This window comes from Carettochelys insculpta, chromosome 2 (assembly GCF_033958435.1).
Source record: "Carettochelys insculpta isolate YL-2023 chromosome 2, ASM3395843v1, whole genome shotgun sequence".
Taxonomy (NCBI): Eukaryota; Metazoa; Chordata; order Testudines; family Carettochelyidae; genus Carettochelys; species Carettochelys insculpta.
This window is the reverse complement of record NC_134138.1, coordinates 6,086,770-6,112,030: the sequence shown is the minus strand read 5'-3', so window position 1 is coordinate 6,112,030 and position 25,261 is coordinate 6,086,770. Positions and strand designations below refer to the sequence as shown.

At 63.6% G+C, this 25,261-nt stretch overlaps 1 protein-coding gene across 3 annotated transcripts; it reads left to right on the top strand.

Moving 5' to 3' along the window:
* Positions 1-1,334: 1,334 nt before the first annotated feature.
* On the top strand, positions 1,335-15,985 carry LRRC24 (leucine rich repeat containing 24). 3 transcript variants are annotated; one of them, XM_074986531.1, is made up of 6 exons: positions 1,338-1,448; positions 7,616-7,662; positions 11,825-11,987; positions 12,783-13,061; positions 13,610-13,778; positions 14,574-15,985. In XM_074986531.1, the coding sequence occupies exons 3-6, from the start codon at positions 11,835-11,837 to the stop codon at positions 15,593-15,595; spliced, it is 1,623 nt and encodes a 540-aa protein (XP_074842632.1). In that variant the 5' UTR covers positions 1,338-1,448; positions 7,616-7,662; positions 11,825-11,834; the 3' UTR covers positions 15,596-15,985. The 3 variants fall into 3 exon arrangements, with proteins under 3 accessions (XP_074842631.1, XP_074842632.1, XP_074842633.1); XM_074986530.1 differs by lacking the exon at positions 7,616-7,662 and having other exon boundaries at positions 1,335-1,448; XM_074986532.1 differs by lacking the exon at positions 1,338-1,448 and having other exon boundaries at positions 6,441-7,662.
* Positions 15,986-25,261: the final 9,276 nt, after the last annotated feature.

Sequence of the window (25,261 nt, the reverse complement as noted above, 5' to 3'; positions counted from 1 at the left end):
AGACAGTGGGACAGGGCCTCCTGGCATGGCACTGTGTCTGTGTGTGACTTGTTAGACAGAAATCTGTGTGTGTGTGTGTGAGACCCCATGTATGTGCTATCAGTGTAGGTGTGTGGATGACTCATGTGTGCATCTATCAGTGCCTGCGTGTGCAACCTGTGTGTGTGGTGGAGTGTATGACCCATGTATGCTGGTGTGTGGCTGTGCTATCAGTGTATGTGTATGGACGGTGTGTGTATTTGTGTTTATGTGCTCAGTGTGTGTGTGTACAGTCTGTGTGTATATGTGTGGGAGCGTGCTACCAGTGTGTGTTTATACAGTTCATGTGTGTGGGGGGTATCAGTGTGTGTGTATGATATGTGTATTTATGGAAGTATGCTACCAGTGTGTGTGTGTACCACTCGTGTGTGTGTGCATCTGTGGTGTCAGTGTGTATCTGGCTGGGCTATAAATGTGTGTGTAAGATCTGTGTCTGCTATCAGAGTGTGTGTGCTTTCTGTGTGTATGTCTGTATGTGTGTCTGTGCTATCAGTGTGTGTATGTCTGTGTGTGTGTCAGTGTGTGCATGTCTGTGTCTGTGCTATCAGTGTTTGTGTATGTCTGCTATGTCTGTGTGTGTGTGTGTGCAGTGTGTGCATGTCTGTGCTATCAGTGTTTGTGTGACATTGCTATTTGTGTGTGTATCTGTGCTATCTCTGTGTGTCTGTGCTGTGTGTATGTCAGTGTGTGTGCTATCAGTGCGTGCGTGCGTGCTGTGTGTATGTCAGTGTGTGCGTGCGTGCTATCAGTGTATGTGCTGTGTGTGCCAGTGTGTGTGTGCGCTATCAGTGTGTCTGTGCTGTGTGTGTGTGTGTGCTAGCAGTGTGTCTGTGCTGTGTGTGTGCTATCAGTGTGTCTGCGCTGTGTGTCAGTGTGTGTGTGCGCTATCAGTGTGTCTGCGCTGTGTGTCAGTGTGTGTGCGTGCTATCAGTGCGTGCGTGCTGTGTGTATGTCAGTGTGTGCTATCAGTGTATGTGCTGTGTGTGTCAGTGTGTGTGCGCGCTATCAGTGTGTCTGTGCTCTGTGTGTGTGTGCTATCAGTGTGTCTGCGCTGTGTCAGTGTGTGTGCTATCAGTGTGCGCACTGTGTGTATGTCAGTGTGTCAGTGCGTGTGTGTATGTCAGCGTGTGTGTGTGTGTGTGTGTGTGTGTGTGTACCCACGCTGGCCCGCGCACCCCCGCCTGCCCCGCACGCCGGCCGGGGGGCTCCGGAGCGTGACATCACATCGGCGGCCCGCGGTTGGCCGAGCCTGGGCTGATGTCAGCCGGCGCCGCCAATCGGCAGCCGGGCCGGGCCGGACCTGCCCGCATCCCGCCGTGCCGAGCCGAGCCGGGCCCCGCAGCCGGGCCGGGCGCCGGGAGGCCGATGCGATGGACGGGGCGCGCTGCGCGGGGAGCCCGGCCGCTCAGGTGAGCCGGGGCCAGTCCGGGCCAGGCAGCCCCCCACCTCCCCGACCCCGGGGCAGGCCACCCCCCCAGCCCCACCCCCCTGCGGCGTGCGGGGGGCCCTGGCTGGGGGGGAGACCCCCCGCTGAGGTCACCTGGGGGCAGCCCCCAGGAGCCGGGCAGGGAGGGGGGTCCGGCGGGCTGGGCCCGAGCCAGGACTCCTGGGTTCCCTTGCCAGCTCTGCGGCCTGGGGCAAGTCCTGCCCCCCCTCCCCCGCCTGTGGGGGGGGCAGGTTCCCCCTCCCACCCTGAGCGGCAGCTTGTGGGTCAGCGCAGGGGAGGGGCGCTGCCAGGGGCTCGGGGAGGCAGGGGGCCGGGGTCACCTGGGGGAGGGGGAGGTCCCCGTGGGGTCTGCCAGCCCCTCCCCCCTTTGGTCACAGTTGCCCCAAGAGGGGCTGGGCTCACCCCTCCCCCCCGGTGCTGCCCTGTGCAGTCGGGGCAGAGGCGGTCAGCACGCAGGCGGTGTTGGGATAAGAAGGGCCGGGCTGGTCCTGAGATGGCCCCGGGCTGACGCTGGGGCGGAAGGGGGTAGACAGACCCTGGAGGTTGGTGGGGAGGGAGGCTCGGGGTGAATGGGAAAAGCCAGCGGGGAGCAGGCAGGCCCCAGCCTGGAGCTGCACTGGCCTGTGGGAGGGGGCAAGATGCCTCCAGCAGGGCTCCAGTCTGGGCTTCCTCCCCTCCACCGGGCCCTGGCGAGATCCTGGCCACGCCGGTGCCAGGTGGCGATTTCTCCCTCCGCCTCCACGCCCCTCCCTGCCCACAGCCCTGATTCATCTCCCTGGGGCAGCGGCGCGGGCGTGTGCCCTGTGCCCTGCGATGTGGGCGTGTGGGTCCAGAGCCCGGGGATGAGCTCTCCCTACTGGGCAGCACGGCGCTGCTTGCATATATGTCCGTGCACTGCTGCTCTCCGGGATTGGAATCAGAGCTGTGTCATGAGCCCCGTACTGCTACCAGCTGGGGCGGGGGAGCCCCTCGGCTGAAGCAGCAGGGTCTGCGTTGGAAGAACGGGGAGCTAGTGCGGCTTTAACTGGGAGCTGCCCGTTACGGGCGATTACAGGGTGCGTGTGGATCAGCCGCGGGGTGGGTGTCCCACGAATATATTGCTGGTGAAAGATGCTGCAGAGACAGCCCTGGGGGCAGGCCCCTCGGAGGTCAGGCCGCAGCACTGCAACCCCATCTCTGTGGTTCACCTGCGCCCTGCCCCCTCCACCGAGACAGCCCAGCGCAGGTTGTGATGGGGTGAGACCCGGACACCGGGCAGGGCTGGATGGCCGGAGAGGCTCAGGCAGATGGAGCAGGGTGGGCCGTGAGCCCTTGACGATCCGGCCCCCCGCCGCTGGCGCTCTAGGAGTAGGTCGGAGCTAGCTGAGCAGGGCTTGGTTCCCCATCCCCGTTCCCTGCGCCCCGGTGCAGATGGCTGCCGTGCAGCTGCCCCTGCTGAGTCAGGGCTGCGGGGTCACCGGGCTGGGCAGCTGCTATTTTGGCAGGGGTTGAGATTTTGTAGCCGGCTGATCTCCCTCCATCTGTCCTGACCAAGTGCCTGTGTTTCACGCCCCCCTGGAGGGCTGACTCCCTGCCTGCGTGTGCCAAGGGCCTGCCCATAAGTCGCTTCCCTGTAGCCAGTTCAGGATGGCACTGTCTGGATGGGACCAGGTGTGGGTGATCAGCACTGCCCCCTAGGGTACTGAGTCGGAGCTGTTCAGCTGGGTGTCACAGGCCCTGTACTGTTACCAGCTAATGGGGATTTTCAGTAGCCCAGGGAAAGGCCTGGGCTTTCGGAGCTGGCAGTTCTGGTTCTGTCCTGGCTTTCACTCTGCGCTTCCCTGTAGATGTCACGTTCCCCAGGAGCAGAAGGGTTTGTCCCACCAGCTTCTGTTCTAGTGTTGCACCGGTTTTCTTACTGGCATTGCTGCGTCTGATGCCTCGGCTCTGTGCGGGGCAGCTGCAGCTGTGTGAGAGCGGGTAGAGCTACCCTTGGGTTTTCATATCTTGGGCTAGGATTGGAGTAGCTAAAGGCCCCCACACGCCCCACTGCTCTGAAACCCAGGGTTGTGTTTGTCTCCAATCAACTGTTTGGGTGTGACGGCCTCTGCATGGTCAAAGCAAGAGCATGAGAACTGACCCAACGCCTCCTGCCTGGAGCAGCTCGCGGGCAAAGCCACAGAGAGCAGCTGCCAGCTCCGAGGGGGAAGCCCGGAGAGACTGTCGGCGAAGCTGAGGCATGTGCCATCCTGCAGAGAGGAGCTCACACAGAAAGTGGGCACGTGTTCTGAGCACAGGCTGGAAGGTCCCGTGGGAGAGGACAGGGAGCCCCCTGGAGACTAGCAGTAGGATCAGAAAGTTTCATTATCCCGTTTCGCAAATGGGGAAACTGAGGCACGGAGTGGGTGGCCGGCTGCACCTGGCACTGCAGAGTCAGTCGGGCCAGTGCTGGTAGGAGAACTCTGCTGCTCCTGGCTCTGGCTGTCCTGCTGGCCCCCAGCTGCAGACGTCAGTGTGGACCTGGTGTGCCAACCACACTCCAATTCTGATAGCTCTGCGGTTCCCCTGAGGGTGTGATTGGCTGGGGGGGTTCCCTTGGCTTCCTGTGCCCCCGCTCTGTAGGACAGCTGGGCACCCATCGCATGGCCACGGCGTTCCACCCCAGAAGGGGCTGCATGTCAGTGGTGGGTGAAGGGCTCTGTCTGTCCCTTGTAGGGTACTATGGGGGCCTCCCATGGAAGTGTTGGGTCCTTCGTCGGACATCACATGTGTGGTGACCTGGCAGGTGCCCAACACCCCAGACTCCCTCTGGGCCCCAGCTCAGGCCTTGCCCTTGGCGGCGTGTGTAAGGCCCCAGACGGGTTGTTAACAGTAGCGTAGGACTGGGGGTGGGTGGGGTGCAGGCCCTGCCCAGGCAGCTGGTGTTCAGCCCACCTTGGGGAGCAGAAATAAAGACCCTCCATCCATCCTGGGAGTAGCCCCCAGGCTGAGCATCAGCCCCAGCCTCCGGAAGCGCTCCCCCTGGGCCAGGCATCCTCAGTGCCGGCGGGCTGGTTAGAACCCGAGATCTCAGGGCTGTGCCATCACCAGCAGCCTCTCGGTCAGCGTCCTCTTCCAGCACTGGTGGGGGTGCCTGGCTGTGCCGGTCCGCAGCAAACGCACCCAGGGACAGATGCTGTGAAGCCCCCAGCGGTGCTCCAGCCGAGAGGGCTAAATAGCTGAACTTGGTCCATGGACTGAGCTGAGGCTGCTGCACTCGTGAGTGAGCTGCTGTGAGGTCGCACGGCCTGGCGCGCAAAGCCAGCGAGCCGTCGGTGCCCGAGATGAGAAGCTCTGGGACCCTCTGCCTGCTCCCCGGCACCAAACAAGCTGCCTGCTTTTTGCCAGCACCGGAACTGTGCTGTGGAGCCAGGCTCTGCAGCCGGCAGCCCCGCCCGGCGCTGAGCTGTGAAAGCAGATGTCGCCTCTGCTCTGGCACAAGGGGCACGTGGGCCGGCTCTGGGGAGTGTGCGCATGCACACTTATGCTCCAGCAAATGCCCACGCTCCAGCACGCACAGCCCCATGCACACATGCCAGGCTGGACAGATGGAGAGAGAGACACTGCAGCTCTTGTGATTAGGGGGTTTTCTGCCAGCCCCGGTTGCTGCAAGCAGGTGTGTCGGGGAGACTGGTTGAGCTCTGGGGTGTTTTAAAATCTCCTGGCCCTTGTGAAAAGCCCCTGACGTGGCCCCAGAAGCTCAAACCAGCAGGGGAATGACGGGCCCCTGCTTCTTACAAGTGTCTCCAATTTCCTGGCGTTGGAGCCAGTCTCGTGACCTGCTGGAGCCGGAGTTGTGGGCGGGGGGGCGGTGATGTACCTGGAGACAAGGGGGCAGCTGGTATCGGTTCCCCTCCTCCCAGGGGATGGGCAGCTTGTGTATGGGCTGGGAGAATGGCAGGTCTGTGTTGCTGTTGCTCCCAGAGCGTCAGTGCTGGCACAAGGGGGTTTTGGAATGAGTGGGGTAGTCTGCTTCAGTGGTTAGAGCAGGTGGGAGCTGGGAGTCAGGACCCCCAAGGTCTGAGCATCACCGGGCCTGTGACCCGTTACCCTCCCAGCCCCTGGGATGCCCGTTGGGGCCATGATGCCCATTGCAAGGATGGGGAACTGAGGCGCTGCGTGATTTGCACAGAGGAGGATAGAGCAGGGACTCGAGGCCAGGTCTCTGATCACTGATCCAGCCTTTGTCTTACGGGTCCTGTTAGCCACATGGGCAAAGGAGGCGGCATAGCTTAGCCGTTAAAGCACAGGACTCCTTTGTTCCCTTCCCAGCTCCGCCATGGACGGGCTGGGATGCGAGTCCCTTCTCCTTCCCATACCTCGGTTTCCCCAAACAACCCTAACTCCAGTGACATCGCTGGGTGCGAGGTTGACATGCCCCCAGCAAGGGGGGCAGTAGCCAGGTGGGGTGACATGCCCCCGGCGGTGCCAAAGGTTCCCTCCCTGCCCGCGTTCAGAGCCAGGAGGAGCTCGGCAGCCTGTTGGATGTGTTTGGGCTCGGCTGGCTGGATCGGGCTAATGGGAAGAGTGTGGCAGGTTCAGAGCCGGGCGCGTGAAAAGCATCTCTCCCTGCAAGGCTCTGGAGTGAGCAGCCGCGGTTCCTGGCTAGGTGCAAACCAGCTGTGCCCTCCGCCGGCAGGGGCATTTGGCTCTGGATCGTGGCCGCCCAGTGGTTGCCAGCTGTGGGAAAGGGGTGCGAGGGGAGGGGAGGGGGGGGAGGGAGCATGTGTGAGAGGCAGCGCTGCCTAGTGAATGAAGCCCAGGGCAGGCGGCTGGGGCCCGAGTTCCTAGTCCTGCTTTGGGAGTGGAATGGGGTTAGAGCAGGGGGTGGGGAGGCGGGGGGCCAGTTCTGCCTCAGGCTCTGGGGGGTGGGGACTGAGGGGCAGGACTCCTGGGTTCTGTCCCAGGCGCTGGGAAGAGATGGGGTTTAGTGGGTTAGTGTTGGAGGGGAGAGTCTGGGTGCCAGGACTCCTGGATTCGCTTCCCGATCCTGCCACTGATTTTCTGTGTGACCCTGGTCACATCCCTTTGCTTTGTCTCTGTTCTCCCTTCCCAGGGGATCGAGAGCCCTGAGGCTGCCCACAGGGCTGCCCCCTCCTCAGTTCAGCGGGGAGTGCGTGCGAGTCCTGTGCCTTTGGGCGAGGGGGGGGGGCAACCGCCAGTCACTAAGGCAGGGCCCCCGCTGCTCCTGCCCCTCATCCATGTGCCTCCTGCCCTGTGCGCAGCCGCTGAACACACAGGCCTGCTGACAGGGGAGGGCTCAGTCTGGTTGCAGCCCGACAGGCTCTGCCAGCCCCCAGGTGCTGGTGGCCACCCCCCACTACCTAATCCCTCGCCCGGGAAGCCTGAGCGCCAAATCCCCGGCCTGTAAGCAGCTTTGGAATCACTCGGCGCTCTAAGTCCGCCCATCCATAGTCTCCCACCCATCCAAGTGCTGTGCCATTGACCCCCCACCCCCAGGCACCATGCCATCAGTGACCCCCCACCGCCCCGTGTCATGCCATCAACTGCCCTCCCGCTGCCACGTCCCGGCTGGTGGGAGGGTCTTTTTGGCACCTAAGCTACTTCCCGCTCTGTCGGGGGAGACAACGCCGGCCTGGTGCCGCCCCGGCCGCAGGACTAGCAGCCAGAGTCCCAGCCCTGTAGGCAGCCAGAGGCCGAGATCCCTGGAGCCGGGCACGGTCCGTCCCCGGCGCTGCCTGTGGGCCCTTGTTTCTGATTCCTGGTCCTGCGGGCGCGTCTCTCCCACGGACACAGGAGCAGATGGCGTCTGGGGCTGATCTCCGCCCCCTCGCTGCCTGCCAGGGTGCTCTGCTGCCGTCGGTGCCTGCCTGCCCCCGGGCCCGGTTCTGCCGGAGCTGAGCGCCTGCTAGGCGGGCGGCTGCTCTGCCGGTGACTCGTCTGCTGGGGTCTCAGCAGCGGCTGTGAGCGGCCAGTGTTCGGGGCCAAGCGGGTTGTCGGCTCTGTTTCCCGGGGGCTTGGAACTCAGGTGTCCCCCTGGGGTGAGCTTTGAGCTCCAGGCGTGTTCACCGTGGACGGGCTGAGTCCCGTCGGGCCCTGGCTGTTCTTTTAGGGGTCCCCCCTCAGCTGCTGTGATTTTACCCTTCCTAGGTCGCTGTGTGTCGGTGATGGAGGCAGCCTCTCCGGCAGCTGCCCAGGTAAGGGAGGAGCAGGCCTCCAGCTGGGCTACTGCTTATTTTATTTGACTCGGGCCAGGCTGGGCTCCTTGGGACTGGGCAGCGAGACAGCCCCTTCCCTGGAGAGCTCAGAGACCAAAGGCAGGGTCCTCCTCCCCCGGTCGCACGGGGGCAGCAGTGGCAGAGCGCAGGAGTGATGCACCCAAGGTCACCCAGGAAGTCTGTGGCAGAGGCTGGCTGAGGGTCATGGCAAAGCCATTGCGGGCCCCAACCCAGGTGTGCTCCCTGGGAGCCGGCGCAGGGTTGGTCCCTGCCATCTGTCCCCTCTAGCCAGGTGTCGCCCAAGGCAGGGGGAGATTATCGCACAGCCCAGGACGTCTCCTGGTTAATTTCTTCCTCATTATTTCACCTCCACTTTCCCTTTGCTCCATTGCCCGGCTGCCTTCCTCCTACAGCCCCTTGGCACCTCTGACTGCCCCCCAGCCGCTGGGGCTGGGTCCCTTCTGGTTGCTCCTCCTCGCTCGCAGACTCAGCCTGTGCGCTCTGACCGGTCTGATGGGGTGAGCAGCCCTGGGCCTCTCTGCCCCATGGCTTGGGCAGTGCTGAGCCAGGCAGGCCGGGCCCATCAGCTCCTGGGCGGTGCTCGCGTTGTGCCAGGCGGGGTGCAGGAGGACACATCCCATAAGGGGCCATACTGGATTGGCCAGCGCCACAGTGAGATCCCACAGGTGTGGGCTGGCAGAGCCGGGGAGAAGCAGGTGAGGGCACCTCCGCTCAGCAGCCGGGGCAGTGGAGTGGGACCGGTGAGGGCTCCCTGTGGAGCGGGGTCTGGAGGAAGAGACGGGATCTGAGCTAGAGAGGGATGGGGCAGGGTCTGTGCTGCATCTCCTGGTTCCTGGCCCTGTCTCCCTGGGGTAGCAGTGGGGGGCAGCTGGCGCGTTACCTCTCCTCTGAGCAGGGGGATTAACATCCCAGAACTCCACCCCCTTGTATGAGCTCTGCTGTCCGGCTCCAGTCCCTGCTCGGTGCCTGGGGTGCATCCGTCGCCCCCCAGCAGTGCAGCTGCATGGGCCCCTTCAGAGGAACCTCGCCCCCTCCCCACCCTCTCTGGGTCGGACCGATGCCCCCAGCGCAGCAGCAGGACCTCACAGGCGGCTACCCCGGCCGAGGGGCTAAAGCAGCCTGAAACGAGCGAGATTTCAGCCCCCCTTGGCAGCAGGTGGACGGCTGCCCGCTCGTCAGCCCCGGGCTCTGGGTGACGCTTGGATCGAGCCCTGCACGTTTGCTCTTTGTGGGGCCTGGGGGGCAGTTAAGGAAGTGCTGGAACGAACGTGAGCTCTGGATCAAGGTGCCCTGCTGCCGGGCAGACACCCGAGGGTGGGGCAGGGTGGCTTAGTGGTTAGGGCGTTCGAGACCCCAGGGGGGTGGATGATGGGAGCAGGGAGACAACGCTGGGCCGTGGCAGCCAGCGTCTCCCCGCCCTCGTGGCCCTGCCGCTGTCAGATTGACGACAGCGGCCTGTGTTTGATGCGCTAGAGACGGGGGAGCCCTGAGAGGTTCCCGCCAAGGTGCTGGGGAAGGCAGCGCGGCCCAGTGGGTGGAGCCGGGGGGGTTGCTCTCAAAAACGCCCGTGGTCTTGTCATTGCTTTGGCTTCTTCAAAGACACGAGCATCTCCCAGAGGACAAATACAGAGTTCCGTCTTTGAGGGGACCACGTAGGGCTCTGGGCAAGCTGGTTTGAGAGAAACCTGTCCGGGGTGGTGCTTCGCCCTGCCGTGAGGCCAGGGGACTGGACTCAGTGACCTCCCAAGGTCCCTTCCAGCTCTGTGAGATAGGCATAGCTCCGTATTTAATCCCCTGCCCGCCGCTGCTGACTGCCCTTTAAATGACATCGCAGGGAGCAGCTGGCACTGCCTGGGCCTTTGGTACGGGAAGGGCAGTTTGCTGGGACGCTGTGGGTTATTTGCAGTGCATGCTGGGAATTGTAGTCCGCTGGCCTCCCACTGCACCAGGGACATTGCACTGATTTATTGGCAGCCTCTGCCAGCCTGCCCCGCTCAGTCCTGGGCGCCGCCAGAGAGAAGCCGGAGGGAGCTGTGGGGCACTGGCAGGGCAGAGGGGCTGGCCTGGCCTTCCTGGGGTCTGTGCAATGGGGCTGGGACCCCCCCAGCACTGAGCCCGGGGCTTGCAGGGTGCAGACAGCGTTTGCTGGGGCTCCCGGCAGGCTGGATTCGCTTCCCCGGGTCAGGCGTTGCTCTGATTAGCAGGGAGCAAGCGGCGGGGTGTGGAGAACGAGCACTTAATAGCCTCGAGCAACTCCTCAGCCTGTGGATTTCAGCTCCTGGGTTGGGTCTCGTTGCCTGCGGCGCCAGAGCATCGGGCTGGGCCTGGCAAAGTACCGGTGGCTCTGTCCTGCTGTGCCGGACCCTAGCCCGAGAACGGCTGGGGTATCGGAGCAGCCAGGCTGGAGTGGGGGCGCTGGGACCAACCCCGACATGCAGCGAGGCAGGAGCTGTCCTGCCCTGCCCAGTGCTGTGTCTGGGCTGAAGCCCCTGGGCTCTGTTGTCTGAGGGGAGCCTCTCCCTGGCCCGCTGGGGCCTGGGGGTCGGGCTGGGGACAGGGCTGAGCCGCAATGGGGGTGAAGGGGTTCTCTGCTTGACCGTCCGTGGCCCAGCCACTGCTGCCAGTGGCCCAATTACAGGGCTTGCAAGTCCTGGGAACAAGCCATGGCAAACAGCGACAGCAGGAACCGAACTCTCAGCAGGCTGGACATCAAGGGCATTCCTATGGGCGCAGGTGGCATTTCCGCTGGGCCTGCCCAGAGGGTGGGTGTCTGTGGCACAGGCAGGGGCCTCTCTCCTTTGTGCGCTCTGTGATGGGCCCAGGAAGCCAGTGGGTACCCTAAATCCGGACTTCTAGGCACCTCTGTGGCCCCCTGGCTCTTCCCAGCCTGGATTCGTCCTATCCGGGCGGAGCGGGCTCCCAGAGTAAGTGACTTTCCCGTGGTCATGCAGGGAGTCTGTGGCAGAGTTGGGGGTTGACCCTGGCTCCCAGGGGGCTGTGTGTCGGGAAAGAGGGCAGCCTGGGTCAGGTTAGTACCCTCCTGGTCACAGGATCCAGTGCCCAGAAAGTCCTCACCAGCTGATGGCTGCTGGGTGGGCTGGGGTCTGTCTGGGGACATGTCCTCCCGTCGGCCGGGGTGGCATCAGGAGGGGAATTTTGGCAAAGAAGCGGGGGGCCGGGCCAGGCTGGGCCAGGGCACCCCCTTTCCCTGGTGTCTGGGGCCAGCCTGGCGCCTGTCGACACTGAGCCACGCCTGAGGCCTGTTGGGGTGCTGGGGAGTAGGGCAGGCCTGCTGAGCCACACACTCCTGGGGGCCGCTGGCGTTAGGGGCTCTGCTTGGGATGTCTGCCCGGGTGGGGCCGGTGGTACAGGGGCCTGGGCCGAGGTGAGTGTGCCAGTGTCCCTGGGTGGGCTGGGCCTAAGCCTGGGGCCATGGGGCTGGGGGAAACATGCTGCAGCCGGAGAGATCTCGCTGCCTGGGCATCTCCCAGGGCCCTGGCACCTTGTGACCGGGCAGGTGGTATCCAGCCGCTTGGCCCCTCACCCCGTGGCCCCCAGTGGGGCAAAGATGTGGCCCCAAGCGTGGGGAAAGGAAGGCTCCTGCTGGGCCAGCTTTGGGGCAGCACAGGGCTCCGGCTGAGGGGGTGCCCAGGGCAGGGCTGTGGGTGGCCGAGTCTGACGGGGGAAGAAGATAAAGGACTCTGGGGTCCCCTCGCTGGTCTGGAGCAGACAGGTGGGACTCACCTGAGGGCTGCCCTGGCCTGGCTGGACCTGCCAGCTGGGGCAGGGCCCTACGGCCAGGCTGGGTGGAGGGAGCTCTATGGGGATCCCTGTCTCATGGAGCTGGAAGGGACCCTGCCCTCGCAGCAGGACTTGTCGCCATCCCGGCCAGGGCTTCTGTAAAGCTGTTTGCCCAGCTCCCTCCATGGCCCTCTCCAGGGCTGAGCTCACAGCTCCGGGCGTAGCCGGCCAGCGCTCAAACCGCTGCTCGAGCTCGCCCAGGGGGCAGTCTGTGCTCGGGGCCAGGGGCCCAGTTCCAGCCCCAGCCCTGCTGGGTTTGCTGGGGGGATCTCCATCCCATTGCTGGCCGCGCCGACGCCCTGCGCTCTCTCTTTGGCAGCTGCTCTAAGATGGCCCCGTTTGCCTCGCCCCTCCTCCTCCTGGGCCTGCTGGCGCTCAGGACCCACAGCTGCCCCACCACCTGCCGCTGCTACAGCATGACCGTGGAGTGCGGCTCCCTCGGCCTCAAGGAGATCCCAGCCAGCATCCCCCCCTCCACCCAGGTACGGCCACCTCCCCACCGGGCCAGCCTCCATCCAACAGGCACCCTGGGGTCTGGGGGAGGGTCGTTATCCCCTACAGAGAGGGAAGCTGAGGCACGGTGTGGGCCCAGCCCGAGGGCAGGGATGGAATCTAGGTGCTCGTTATTAAGGTTGTGCCCAGGAGTTCGAGTTCTGGCCCCGCCCCTGTTGCGCCAGGCGCTGTACGGGCAGACTGAAGGCCGTCCCTGCACCGCAGACCTTCCGTGCTAAGTGTAGGACGGGCTCAGCGACGTGGGGCTCTCAGTCCCTTGGGGCAATCCGCAGGCGGGCGCCAGGCGTTTTGCAGACCTCACTGTCCGCAGCAACAGCCCCTGCGTCTCTCGGTGGCTGGGCTTTGCCCATCCTGACCGACGGAAGCAGCAGCAGATCCCTGCAGCCGGCTCTGCTTTCCGCAGCTCCCGTCGGCACCGGCGGTGGTGCGGGGGCTCGACCTGCAGGAAGCCAACATTGGCACGAGGGCCGGCAGCCTGCCAGCCGATCGCCCTGACGGGGGGAGCTAGAGGTTACTGACCCCCGTTAGGGGGCAAGAGACCCCGAGTGGATGGATGGGGGGAGCGGGGAGACAACGCTGGGCCGTGGCAGCCAGCGTCTCCCCGCCCTCGTGGCTGTGCCGCCGTCACATTGATGACAGCGGCCTGTGTTTGATGCGCTAGAGATGGGGGAGCCCGGAGACGTTCCCACCAAGGTGCTGGGGAAGGCAGCGCGGCCCAGTGGGTGGAGCCGGGGGGTTGTTCTCACCCTCTGTCCCCTCTGCAGACCGTCTTCCTGCAGGATAACGGCATCACGCAGATCCACCAGCAGGACCTGGCGGCGCTGTGGGGCCTGCAGTACCTCTACATGCAGAACAACTCCATCTCGGCCCTGGAGGCCGGGGCCTTCCGCAGCCAGCAGCACCTGCTGGAGCTGGCCCTCAATGGCAACCGCATCCACCTGCTCAACAGCAGCATCTTCAAGGGCCTGGAGCACCTGCGGGTCCTCTACCTGGCCGGCAACCAGATCACCAAGCTGCTGGACTCCACCTTCTGCGACCTGCAGGTGAGAGGGGCTGCCTGGGGGCCCGGCGCTGGCAGGGGAGGCGGCTGCTCTGCTCAGGGGAGGAGGAGCCAGCACAGGAGTCCTGGCCTGCCAGTGCCGCACTGGGGGCTCTGTGCAGTGCCAGAGCAGGGCTGTGATGGAGTGGGGTTGGCGTCCGGAGCTGTGCTGTCGAGAAGGGCCCACGTGGGGTGTGCATGGAGGGGAAACGTCCCCCCACCTCCCAGCAGCTTCAACAGCTCCCGGGGCGTGGAAAGAGCTGGCCTGTAACTGAATTCTCCAGGGTCCCTGGCACCTGCCTGGCAAGACTGGGGGTCTCTTGGGGCTCGGCAGGTGAGGGACGCAGCACGCGACACTGGGGGGGAAAGTGTCTCTGAGCCATGGGGCACCACGCTGGGGAACGCCAGGCGTGTGTCAGCCTCTGTGTACGTGATGTGCGTGTTTGGGGGCAGGCGTGTTTCACGTGCGCAGGCGGGTCGGCTCGGCCAGGGCTCTCCCGGGGCCGAGGGAGCAGCCAGCGTAACGGCCCTGCCTCTCGCTGCCTGTTGCAGAGGCTGCAGGAGCTGCACCTGCAGGAGAACAGCATCGAGATCCTGGAGGAGCGGGCGCTGGTGGGGCTCTCCTCTCTCGCCCTGCTCGACCTCAGCAAGAACAACCTGCGCACCATCAGCCGCACCGCCCTGCGCCCCCTCGTCAGCCTGCAGGTGCTGCGGCTGACAGGTAACACCGCCTCACCTGGGCCAGGCTCCCAGCTGCTGCGGCACCATCTGCAGGTCGGGCGGAGGGGACTCCCTGCTCTCGCGGCTCTGCAGGTCCGAGAGCTCCCTCTGGAAAGCCCAGGACTAGCCTGGGAGCAGATCCTGGGCCCTGGCTGGTGCCCTCCCACCTGGGGCCCAGGAGAGTCCAGGCTCTGGGCAGGTCATGGGACCATAGGCTGCTGGGAGGGGCCTCTCCCTCCTGCCGCTGGCTCAGGCTGCAGGCCTGGGGAACTAGCTGCCCAGGGGTAGAGGGAGCTGACGGGCAGGTGAGGGCTGTCCCCCAAGGATACTCCCCCAGGGATGGTGTCGTTCGGCCTCACTCCTGCTCGCAGGCGTCCCTGAGAGGCAGCGGATCCAGCAGCTAGTCCCCAGGGCAGGGAGTCGAGAGCCCTGGGTTTGGTTCCCAGCTTTGCGCACACACCCTGTGGCCCTTGAGTGAGCCTCTGAGTGCCTCTGGGAGTGCAGCAGGCCCAAGCCCTGGGGTGTGGAGCTGGAGGAGCCTGACAGAACCAGCCTGCACCTGGGGGAGAGCCGGCACCCCGGGTCTGTGCTCAGTCCATGAGCCCCCTGGGCAGGGAAACTCCCCCAGCTTCCTCCTTTGCTTGGATTCCAGCCCGTTCCCCCGGCCCAGCTCCCTTCACCCACGCTCCAGAGCGTTTTGTCTGAGCTGTGTGGTGCTTCTCTCCTGCAACTGGCCCTTGCCTGGCTCGGGGGGAGGGCGTGTGATGGTCCCCGCTGACCCGGCTTCTCTCGGCAGCAAACCCCTGGCGCTGCGACTGTGCCCTGCACTGGCTGGCCGCCTGGATAAAGGAGGAAGGGCAGCGTCTCCTCAGCTCGCTGGACAAGAAGATCGTGTGCTCAGAGCCTCCCCGCCTGGCCCACCAGAGCCTGATGGACGTCTCGGGGAACAGCCTGATCTGCATCCCGCCCGTGGTGCAGGTGGAGCCGCTGGGGGTGACAGCTCGTCTGGGGGACGACCTGCGGGTCTTGTGCCAGGCCTCCGGCTACCCGCAGCCACTGGTGAGCTGGCGGAAGGTGGCCCACGGGCGGGCGGGGCCTGGCACAGGCAGTGCCAAGCCGCTGGGCAGGCCGGCGGTGCCGGGCGGGCCCCGCAGTGAGGAGCGCTTCGACGCGGACACGGGGAGCGGGATGCTTTTCCTCACCAATATCACGGTGGCCCACGCCGGGAAGTACGAATGCGAGGCCTCCAATCCGGGCGGCGCAGCCCGCGTGCTCTTCCACCTCACGGTCAACCTCTCCCAGCCGCCGCCCCCGCCGCCGCCGCCACGGGCTTACCCGGCCGCTGGGGACGTCAGCCAGGAGCCCCTCTACGACATGGAGAGCATGGACTTCCAGGCCCTGAGCATGGCCACGCAGACGGCCATCGCCGTGGGCATCTCGCTGCTGGCCCTGGTGGCCCTGCTGCTGCTCGCCATGATCTGCCAGAAGCACAGCAAGCGGAAAAAGGCCCAGAAGGACGAGAACGTCCTCTACGTCAACGACTACTCGGACGGGCCCACCACCTTCGCCCAGCTGGAGGAGTACCGTGACGAGCGGGGCCACGCCATGTTCGTCATCGACCGCACCAAGCCGCTCTTCGCCACCTACAAGGACCCCGAGGGGCTGGCCGGGGCCTTCCCGGGCCTGCCGGAGTCGCTGCAGGACCAGGCCACGCAGACCCTGGAGGGGGAGGAGGAGGGCGAGCGGGAGGCCAACGAACTGTTCGTCAATCAGGGACTGGCCTTTCAGCCGCAAATCGCCTATGAGATCCACTGTTGAGGCAGGTGTGAGGGCGGGGCAATGGGGCAGGATCCTCCCCCGACTCCAGTACGGCTGTGACCCTGACCAGTCTCCTGTGTCCCTGTAACTGCGATAGCTGTGACTTAGGGTGGGTGGGGGGAGCCGGGCTGAAGGCTGCCTGGACATCACCAGCACCGGGCACGGTTGGTGCCCAAGGGGCAGGGGTCGGACAGGCTGTCTGCCCAGCCAGACAGCAACACTGCAGGGCGACCCCCCAGCTCCTGGCCACTGCCGCCTGGCTAGAGACACTGTGAAGCCCCCAGCTCCCCTGGCCATTGCCAGTATGGACAAGGGAGGGAAGCATCTCCCAGCGCTGAAAGGGGCCAGGGGGTGGTTTTTAAAAAAGGAAATAAAATTCCATCGCTGTTGGCGGGAGTGGAAAGTGCCATAGTTGCAGGACCTACAGAAAACAACCTGGCAGCGTGAGCCAACGTGCGCACCCCTGCCCACCCAGCCACAACGGCCAGCTGGTGTTCCCAGGGGGTTGGTGCGCCTGGCATGGCCCCCTGCACTTCCAAGCCATGGGGGCTGGGCAAAGCCTTGTGGCTCTTTGTAGTGCTGGGGTGTCCTGGGCCAGGGGATGCTGCTGGGACCTGAGTCCTCCCTGGTCCCCTGTTGCTCGCAGGTGCCCCAGAAGCCTGGCTCAGGTGGGGGCCCTCTTAGCTTCCCAGTTCCGGCGCCAAGGGAAGGGCCTTGCGGCTCAGCCATACAAGGGCCTGTGCGCTGGGACAAGCAGACCTTGAAAAGCCCCTCCCTGAAGCCAGCCCCACGTGCCCAGACCACCTGCGGAGTCCGGCGGGTGAGCAGCCTCTCGAGCTGGGTGAGTTCCTCCCGCCATCTACCTTCCGGGAGCCCGGCTCATGTGGGACAAGGACTCCTGCCCCCCGCCCCCACCCTGTGACTTTCCTGGTCCCCATTGGCTCTTCTGCCTGCCCAGTGCCCCTCTGTTTAGAAAGTCCATTGGTCAGGGACGGGGTGGGGAGTTGGCCAAAGGGTGCAGCCTCAGCCTGCAGCGGTGACCAGGGAGGACAACAAGCTGAGGGGGTGGTGTTAATATGTCCCCAGCCACCTCCACCCCAGGAGGACGGGAAGCGGGGAGGGTCTCGGGAGCAGGCAGCCTGGTAAAACAGGTTGGGGGGTGCTGGCCGCCATGCCATTGCTCCAGTGTCTGGCAGACCTGAGCAGCGTGGCCCCAGCACTTGGCTGGCGGGGAGGTGCCCAGGTGAGATGGCTCAGGCCCCCAGGAGGCCAGGAGGGTCAGGCCCTGTTTGCCCCACCTGGCGCAGAAACAAAGGGGTCCATGAGCCGTTCCTGTGGGGGGCAGTGCCCCTTTGTCAGGACAGCTGCCACCCACAGCCCAGCCAGCCAGGAGTGACCCGACAGGGAGGTGAACTTGCAGGGGCCTCCCCATCCGCCTCCTGGAGGTAGCCCAGTGCTCTGGGGCTCCGGTGGAGGGTGGGCGGGCGGTCCAGCCACAGAGGTTAATTGCACTGTGGACAGCGCCTGGGAAGATGCAGGGCACTGACATTACCAGGCAGGATCAGGTGCTGAGGAGGAGAGGCCTCTCTGGTTGCCCTGCCACGGCAAGGTCGCCGCGTCCATCCACAGTGGGTCGTTAGCATGCACAGCTCCCTGCTGCAGGGTGCCCGTGAGACAGGTGGCTCAGGGAGACTATACAAGATGCTGCAGATGTTTGTCTGTGTACAAAACTGCCCCCCAGCTGGGATGCAGCTCCGAGGGGCCCTCAACTTTGTGGTCCAGGCCCTGAAGGGCGATGGGGTTGGGGGGCATTTCCCTCTGTGCGCCCTCCAGTGGGTTAAGGCATGGTACCGTGCACTGCCTTCTTTGGAAGGAGCCAGCCGTAGGACCACCTCTGACATGATGCAAGGAGGGGCTGATAGCTCCCAGGCGGCAGCTCAGCCTGGGCCCTGGGCAGGGAGGGGGCTGGGATTGGATCCCAGTGGGTCAATCCTCCCCACCCACACACGTTATGGACAGGCCCTCAGCCGTAAAAACAAAGAGCTCTGCCCTCGCTCCACCAGGTGAGAGGCAGGCGCCCCAGCTCAGGAGCTCTGGTCTTGGCTTACACCAGCCAGAACAGTCGTCCGCCCCACTCTGCTCTGCCAGGACTAGGTGGATATGCAGGGATGTCATTAGGGAGGGCAAAGGCCCACGCGCACACCTCCAACCCTGCCCCTGCAAGACATTGGCTCCTGCCTCCCCTCTGCCCAGGAGGGTGGGAAATGTAGGACTAGTTCTTTATGCACCTCTGGCTCTGCTGTGTCCCTGGGGCTCCCTTGGCCACACTGACTGAAAAGCTAGTGCACACTTCTCTCGCCCCCGCAGGCTGGCTATTCTTTGCTCTGTCACCCAGGAACGCTTCACTGTCAGAGCAGCAGAGCTAAAGAACGACCACCTGCCGGGCTCGTGCCCTGCTGTCTCACCACAAACTGCGTAAATTACATTTAACCCTTTCCAGGTGTTGGAATAAAGTCCAGACACCATGTCTGCAGTGAGCAGGAGGGTTTGTTACACACCGCGCTGGTGGAATGTCACTTCCCCCATCAGGACTCAGTGGAGCACTGCCAGACAATGGGTTACAATTGATTATATAGATTATTGATGGGCAGGGGGGACTACGGCAAGCCTGGACAGGTCCTAGCAGCAAGCCGAAATGAGCACAACAAACCAATAATCTAAAAAGGTTACATAGTATCCCTGCCCATTGCTTATAGAACATCTCTAGTACAAGCGGTTTTCCTTAACAGGGGACATAAAGCAGGCATTTAAGGGCATCTACGTGTCTAATTGAATTAATGATGCATCTACAGGAGTAATGATGATGCCATCACACCAGCATATCTAGGGGTGCATTAGCTACAAGAGTAAAGCAAAAGCGCCAGTAACAGCACAGAGCAATAGTACATTTATCTTTATGTACCAGTGTGGGAGAGTAAATGGGATGTTGCTATATCCCAGTTCTCACTTGCATGGCCTCTTCTTGGAATGTGGTTGTCAGGGCAACTATCCCTCCCTCCAGACTCCAAGGCCTTGTCTGAGTTAGGATGACCTTCACTGGGTCTTGTAAGTGAGATGGGAGGTGGGCAAGTGGTGGTAACCATCCACTCTTGCTAACTGGGTTTCTGAACTGTAGGGTTATAGGCCTTCTCCAGACTGGAGGACTGGAATAGGGGGCTTTTAGCAGAATCCCATAAACTGCCTCAGAAATTTCCATCCTACACCTGGTTTTTCCAACACTCCAGTTCTGGAGGGAATGACAGTGGGGCCATTCCATTTAGTCCACTTTGCACTTGGCTGAGAGCTTCTTCTCTTTACAGTGGGCTGGGTCAGAGTCCCAGGTGGGGCCCGGCCTGGTACACACAAACGTTGTGTCCTCAGCAGGACAGCAAATGCCCTTTTGGATTCTAAGGACTTTTCACCGAGAACCTTTCCTAGCGGTTACTGCGCAGCAACGACCAATCCTGGCCTTAAGCAGCCAGCCCTTTTATAGCTGTGTGTCTCCTGGGCTGGCCATCTCGTCCAACTGGGAAGGGATCTTAGCTCCTGTTTTCTTTTGAATATTTCTGAGGGTGCCAGAATCTCTGAGACTTGAGCCCATTCAGTGACGGTCATGGAGGTGATGTTTATAGTCCCAAATTCTTAGAGAAACACTAGGACAGGAACCTCCGTCCAATCCTTTGTGTTTATTCATAACCGGGGTGAAAGTAACACTTTCTTCCAGGTAGTGACTATCAAACCTCTCCCTGGCCGCTGCGATAATCCAGTGCCTGTAAGAAATGTAAGTGTTGGGCGATATGTGGGGGGCGGGGCAGGAGGGTTCAGGAACAAGGGAACAGGGGTTGTGGGGCAGGGGCACTGTTCTAAGATTTTTCATTTGTGAGTGGAGGTTTGGCTTGCGCACCAAGCCTGAGGCCAGGTGTGCTTGTTCAGCTGTGTGGCCCCATGGCACCACACCCATCCAGTACTAACGGCAGTGTTGTCAAAGCAAGTGTGCGCCCACTCACCCCAGAGAGAAGGGGGGAGCCCAGCCGTGCGCACACACACACACACGCGCGCACACCCCAGAGGGGAGGGGGGGAGCCCAGCCATGCGCACCCCAGAGAAAAGGGGGGAGCCCAGCCACACACACACACACAGAAGGGGGGAGCCCAGAGTGAGAGAGAAAGACACACACACACACACACACACACACACACACAGAAAGAAAGAAGGGGGGGGCCCCAGCCATGCACACCCACCCCCCAGAGAGAAGGGGGAGCCCAGTCTTGTGCGTGTGTGTACACACACACACACACACACAGAAGGGAGGGGCCCAGACACACACACACACGACAGCAGGGGGTCCAGAGGGGAAATGGCCCCTGGGCCCAGCCCTTCAAGGCCCTCCCCTGGCCCTTTTGAACCACCCTGTGGCACAGGGCACAGGGCCTGGCGTGCCGTGGGGCCTCTATGCCAGCTTGGGAGGAGGCCAGCTGCACACCCACCTTGCCCTGGGGCCCAGCATTGTCGTCAGCCCCACTGCCAGCCCAAAACAACACCCCCACGAGAGCCCTGCCTGGCCCCTGCTTGCCTGAGCTCTCCGCCCACGCCCAGCCCCAGAGCCACCCTGCTCAGCCTGGCGGCACAGAGCGGGGAGGCCTGTGGCCTTGTCTCCCATGGCCACCCAGGGGACGGCCACGTCGCAATTAACCACTGTGGCTGCCTGTGCCTCCCTACACGCCAGGACCCAGAGCCCAGCACCCCCACAGCTGGCGAGTCTGCACCTGCCATCTGCCCCAGGCCTGGCACGGCTGTTTAACTGCAACGCAGCCAGCCACAGCCCGCACCAGCGGCTCCAGCAGGGGTGACGAGGGCAATGGGGCTAGTGAGCAAGAGAACAAGGACCCCCCACCCCATCCCCAAGTCATGCAATAGCCAAGCTCTGTGTGAGCGCTACTGACCGAGCCAGGACACCTGGGCTCTGTCCCAGGTACGGGGAGGGGGGCTACTGGGTTAGACCTGGGAGGGGCTGGAAGGCAGAAGTCCTGCTTCCTAGTTTGGCGGGGGGAGTAGGATATTGGGGGGAGGCTAAAGGAAAATCTGATGTTCCAGATTCTGCTGCCCCCAGTTTCCTGTGGCAAGGGACCGGTTCTCTCCAGCAGATGCTGGGCAGTAAATGACGTGTTTCTCTCAGGCCCCGGGACCAATGCAGCTACAACAGCCCTGCAGTTCCGAGTTCCAGGGTGAGTCCCCTGCCTGGCGCGGGCCTCAGTTTCCCCAGAGGCAAATTGTGCTGGGACGAGGGGCAGTAACTGGCAGGGCCCCGGCTTGGGTGCGTGTCTGGCGTGTGCCCTAGTCCCTGTACTGGAGAAGCCAGCTGGGGATTCACGCATGCAGTCCTTCAGGAAGAGATGCAGTTACTCCAGCTTTATTGGAGTTCCTCACCCCACCAGCTCGCCCGCCCACCCCTGCCCTACAAGGCATCTTGGCCTAGCGGTATTGCCCCCACTGGCAGCTCCAGGCACCGTCCACCTCCTCCTCCTCTAGCTCAGCCCCGCTCAGGATGCCCTCAGCACAGAGGTAGGTCCTGGTCCGGTGGCCCCGGAACGCCGACTGGATCCTGACAGCGGCCTTCTGCTGCTCACGCAGGGCCCGCCGGGCCTGGCAGCCCCGCCAGAAGGCCTGGATGAGCGTGGCAGCCCGCACCAGCTGCCAATGCTGCTTCCTGGTCTTGAAGGCTCGCTGCTTGGCCTGGGCCTGGCGGGACCAGCCGCTGCTGGGGAGCGGGGCTGCGTGGGTAACCCCTCCGGCCGCCTGGAGCGCAGCTATTGGCGGGGAGAGGGCAGCGGAGCGGTACAGCGTGGCCCTGGCACCTGCCAGGCTGTCCCTGCCCCACTCCCCACAGCAGGGGGTGGTCTGGGCCACAAGGGGATGGCCCCTGCCCTGGCGCCACCCGGTGTGGGCGGCCCAGTCTTCAGCCCCCCTTTGGCCTGCAGGTGGGGGGCCTGTCCAGGGCTGGTGCCCTTTATGGGCTGCTCCCTCCGCCCTCGCCATGTGGTAGTGCCCGGCTCGGGCGGGCTGAGCATGGCCGTGCCCAGCGCTGTGCCATGGCTGCTTGACACTGGTGCCCTCCCTTCTGGCACTGCAGGGGCCGGTGGCTGCCTGGCGAGGGGGGGGCGGCTCATGGTAGTGATGTCCCGCCAAGCTGGCAGCCGACTGGTGAGCCGTGCCCCTCCCCACCCCCACCAGGACCCGCACCATGGTGCTCCGCCCGCACTGGGGGCATGTCTTGCAGGCAGGCGGCACCCTGCCCCCGCTCTGTACCAGGCCTGGCGGCTTTGGCAGCCTCTCCCCGCCCGCCCCGTGCTCCCCTGGCTGGCCAGTGCGGAAGCTGGGCCGACTCTGGGCCCCGGCCTGGGCGTGTCTCCTGGCCACTAGGCTGGTGGGGCCCGGGGCCGGCGGCTCCCCAGTTACATAGTCCAGGAGCCCTTGGTACGTCTGGTTGAAGAATTCCTGCCGGCTGCTGCTGGAGTGAGGAATGGCCCGGCCTTGAGCCAGCGCCTGCCGGGCCTGGTAGCCCCGCCAGTGGGCCTGAATGGTGGCGGCAGCTCTGTGGCTGGCTGCCAGCTCCTGGCGTGCCTGGTACCCCCGGTAGTGGGCCTGGATGGCGGTCGCAGCCTGCTCCTCGTCCAACTCCGGCGGAGCCCAAAAGGGCCCCCCACTGGCCCTGTAGCCCTGCCAGTGGGGCTGGATGGCGGTGGCGGCTCTGTGTCTGGCTGCCAGCTCCTGGCGTGCCCGGTACCCCCGGTAGTGGGCCTGGATCATGGTGGCGGCCTGCTCCTCATCTAGCTCTGGTGGAGCCCAAAAGGGCCCCCCACTGGCTCCATAGCCCTGCCAGGCAGGCACCTCCGCCCACTGGCTGGCCACCTGCTGCCTGGCACAGAAGCCCCGCCAGGCAGCCTGGATGGTGACAGCTGCATGGTACTGGGCACGACGCCACTCCCGAGCCTGGTACCCGCGCCAGGCGGCCTGGATGACCGTAGCCGCTGCATCCCGGAGCATGTCCCACTCATCCACCAGGACCTCTTCGAAGGAGCTGGCCCGGTGCTTGCTACGGCGCCGGCTCGGGCTGAGCCTGTTCCTGGACCGCGGTGTGACCTGCTGGCTCCCAGCATCCAGGGCCTCCAAGCTCAGCTTCACACGGCCACGTCCAGGATGAGAAGGCGCAGCACAGTACTCAGCAACCTCCATGCTGGGGGGAGGGGGCAAAGTCACCAGTCAGCCTGTGCGGTGGGGAGATTCCCCCCCGCCACCCCCAACCAGGCTGGCTTCCCCATTGCTGCAAGGACCCGCTATAACTTTGCTTCACCCAGCAGCACCCAGGAAGTGCTAAGGAAAGGGGGTGGGGTGGTGCCTATAGGTGCAGACCAAGGTGCAGCGTGGTGCGGTGGTGTCTGAGGGTGTGGTATGGCACTAACCCGTTGAACTCACCACTGCAGGATGGGATCCAGGACCTGCCTGGGATGATATTTTTTTTTTTTTTATTTTCCCCGCAGCTTAAGCAGCGCCACCAGGCCTTGGCACCATGAGTGGCACTTCCACTCACCAGGGCAGTGGGCCTCCTGGCTGCAACGCCAGGCTTATGCAGGGTCCCTAGCTCAACACCGCCCCCCCTCCCCAGATTAGGGCAACCCTCAGCCTGCAGGGGTTTGTTCTGCTGTAGCACCAGCACCCCTCCCAACACACTTGCACCTAGTGCGCATGCACATGCGCACGTGCGCACACACACACAGTGCACCTGGGGCCACTGTGCTTGGCTTGGACTGGGTCGCTTGCCTGTGCAGCTGGGGGGGCGGGGGGGGAAACAGGAAATCAGGCCTTATCCTGACTATACCCTTGGGCCAAGGGGCTTCCTTTTCCCACTGGGTTGAGCTGGGGCAGGATAGCTCTGTGGTTAGAGTGTTGGCCTACTAAGCCCAGGGTTGCAAGTTCTGCCCTTAAGGGCCATTTAGGGATGTGGGGGACTAGATTTAAACAAACAAAAAAAAAAAAAACCTGCCAGGGATGGTGATAGTCATGCAGAGGAGACTGGACTGGTGGTGTGTTGAAGGTCCTTGCAGGCAGGGTGCTGGGGGTGGGCCTGCACAGCTGGCTGGGGTGGGGAGAGTGAGGCCAGGCAGTGCTGCCCAGCCAGGGGCTGGCAGAGTCAGAGCTGTGCCAGGCTGGTGCAGGTGGAGCAGGAAAAGGTGTGTCCCAGCACCACCAAGCCCCTGAAAAGGGAGCTGGGGGCTGGTGACTTCTCAGCCACAGAGCAGCCCCTGAGGGTGATGGGGCCTGCAATGCCCCATGGGGTTCAGGCCCTGGGGGTGGAGTGATCCTTCTGTGAAGTGCCAGGTGCTCAGGGACCCACTGCTCCCACCCAGGGAGTGCTAGGCCTGATGGCTGGCTGCACCTGCACTGAAGTAGGGGGCTGGGAATCGGGGCTGGCCTCCCAGCTCTGCCTCCTGCTGCTGCACTCCCAGGGTGATGGCACTGTGACACTGTGACTCTGTTGCCAGGGCCTGGGATGTGCCTTGGCCTGCCTGTGCCCAGCAAGCAATGACAGCTGCCTAGGGGGGCACATCAGCCCTAGATGCCCAGGGGCAGCTCAGCTTGAGGCCCCATCCTGCCCTGGCAGGAGTGGCCCATGTCCTTGCCCAGCCACTTTGCTGTATGGAACATGTGATGTCACAATCAGCCATTGTGTCAAGGCCTGGGTCCAGCAGTGCCTGATTTTGCAGGGGGCCCTTGGCCAGCCCTGGCATCCCTGAGATCTTTCACACTGGGCAATGACCCAGCCCAGCTGTAGGTCCAGCAGAGGAAGCTGGCAGCCAGGTTGGGTGGGGCTTTGCCCCCCAAGTGGGAATTAATGCTCCCTCCCCACACTCACAACCACGAGGCTGCACCCACTTCCTGCAGCATTAACATGGCCTCTCCAGGAGGGTTCTGAGGCAACTTCTGCTGGGGAGCCTCCTAGCGCCCGAGAGCTGACAGACCGTTGCTGACCAAACCACAGCAACACGCCCTGGCCCAGAGCTACACAGGCTCTTTGAACCACAGCACTGCAAGCAGCAGGGCTGGTTTTCCCCTGGTGGTGCCCTGAGCAGGATAACTCACCTCCCCACGCTCAGCACATACTAAAAAGTAATAGGGTCCCCCTTGCACTCGTGGGGGCCCTGCATGGTTGCTTGGCCTGCTTATGCCTAGCTTTGGTGCTGGGGGCGGGTGGGGCGGGAAGCTGGGCTGGCATGCTACATGCCCTGTCTGTTGGCCAGACTCAGAGCCAGGGCCAGGAGGGCAGCACAGCTGAGTGGTTAGGCAGCATTGTGATGGTGGAGGTGGCTCATCCAGGCACCACTAGCCCCACCCCCAATTAATTTGCATTTCATACCCCCATTGGTGGAAATGGACAAGGGGTGCTGAGGGTGGGCTTTAAGCACAATCCACCTGGCCAGCAGGATGTGAGCAGGTGAGCTGGCAGAGGTGGTGACCCTGGCAGGACCCTGGTTGCCTCCCAAGTCACAGCAGTGGAGAAGCTGGGCGAGGGACCGATGGGGGAACCGAGAGCTGGGTGAAGGTGCAGGTACCTGGCAGGGAGCCGTGTGT

Coding starts and splice junctions, on each gene's coding strand:
- LRRC24 (XM_074986530.1), top strand. CDS start 1,405: ATGCGATGGACGGGGCGCGCTGCGCGGGGAGCCCGGCCGCTCAG. Junction 1,449..11,824: donor CGGGGAGCCCGGCCGCTCAG/GTGAGCCGGGGC, acceptor TCTCTTTGGCAG/CTGCTCTAAGATGGCCCCGT. Junction 11,988..12,782: donor GCATCCCCCCCTCCACCCAG/GTACGGCCACCT, acceptor TCCCCTCTGCAG/ACCGTCTTCCTGCAGGATAA.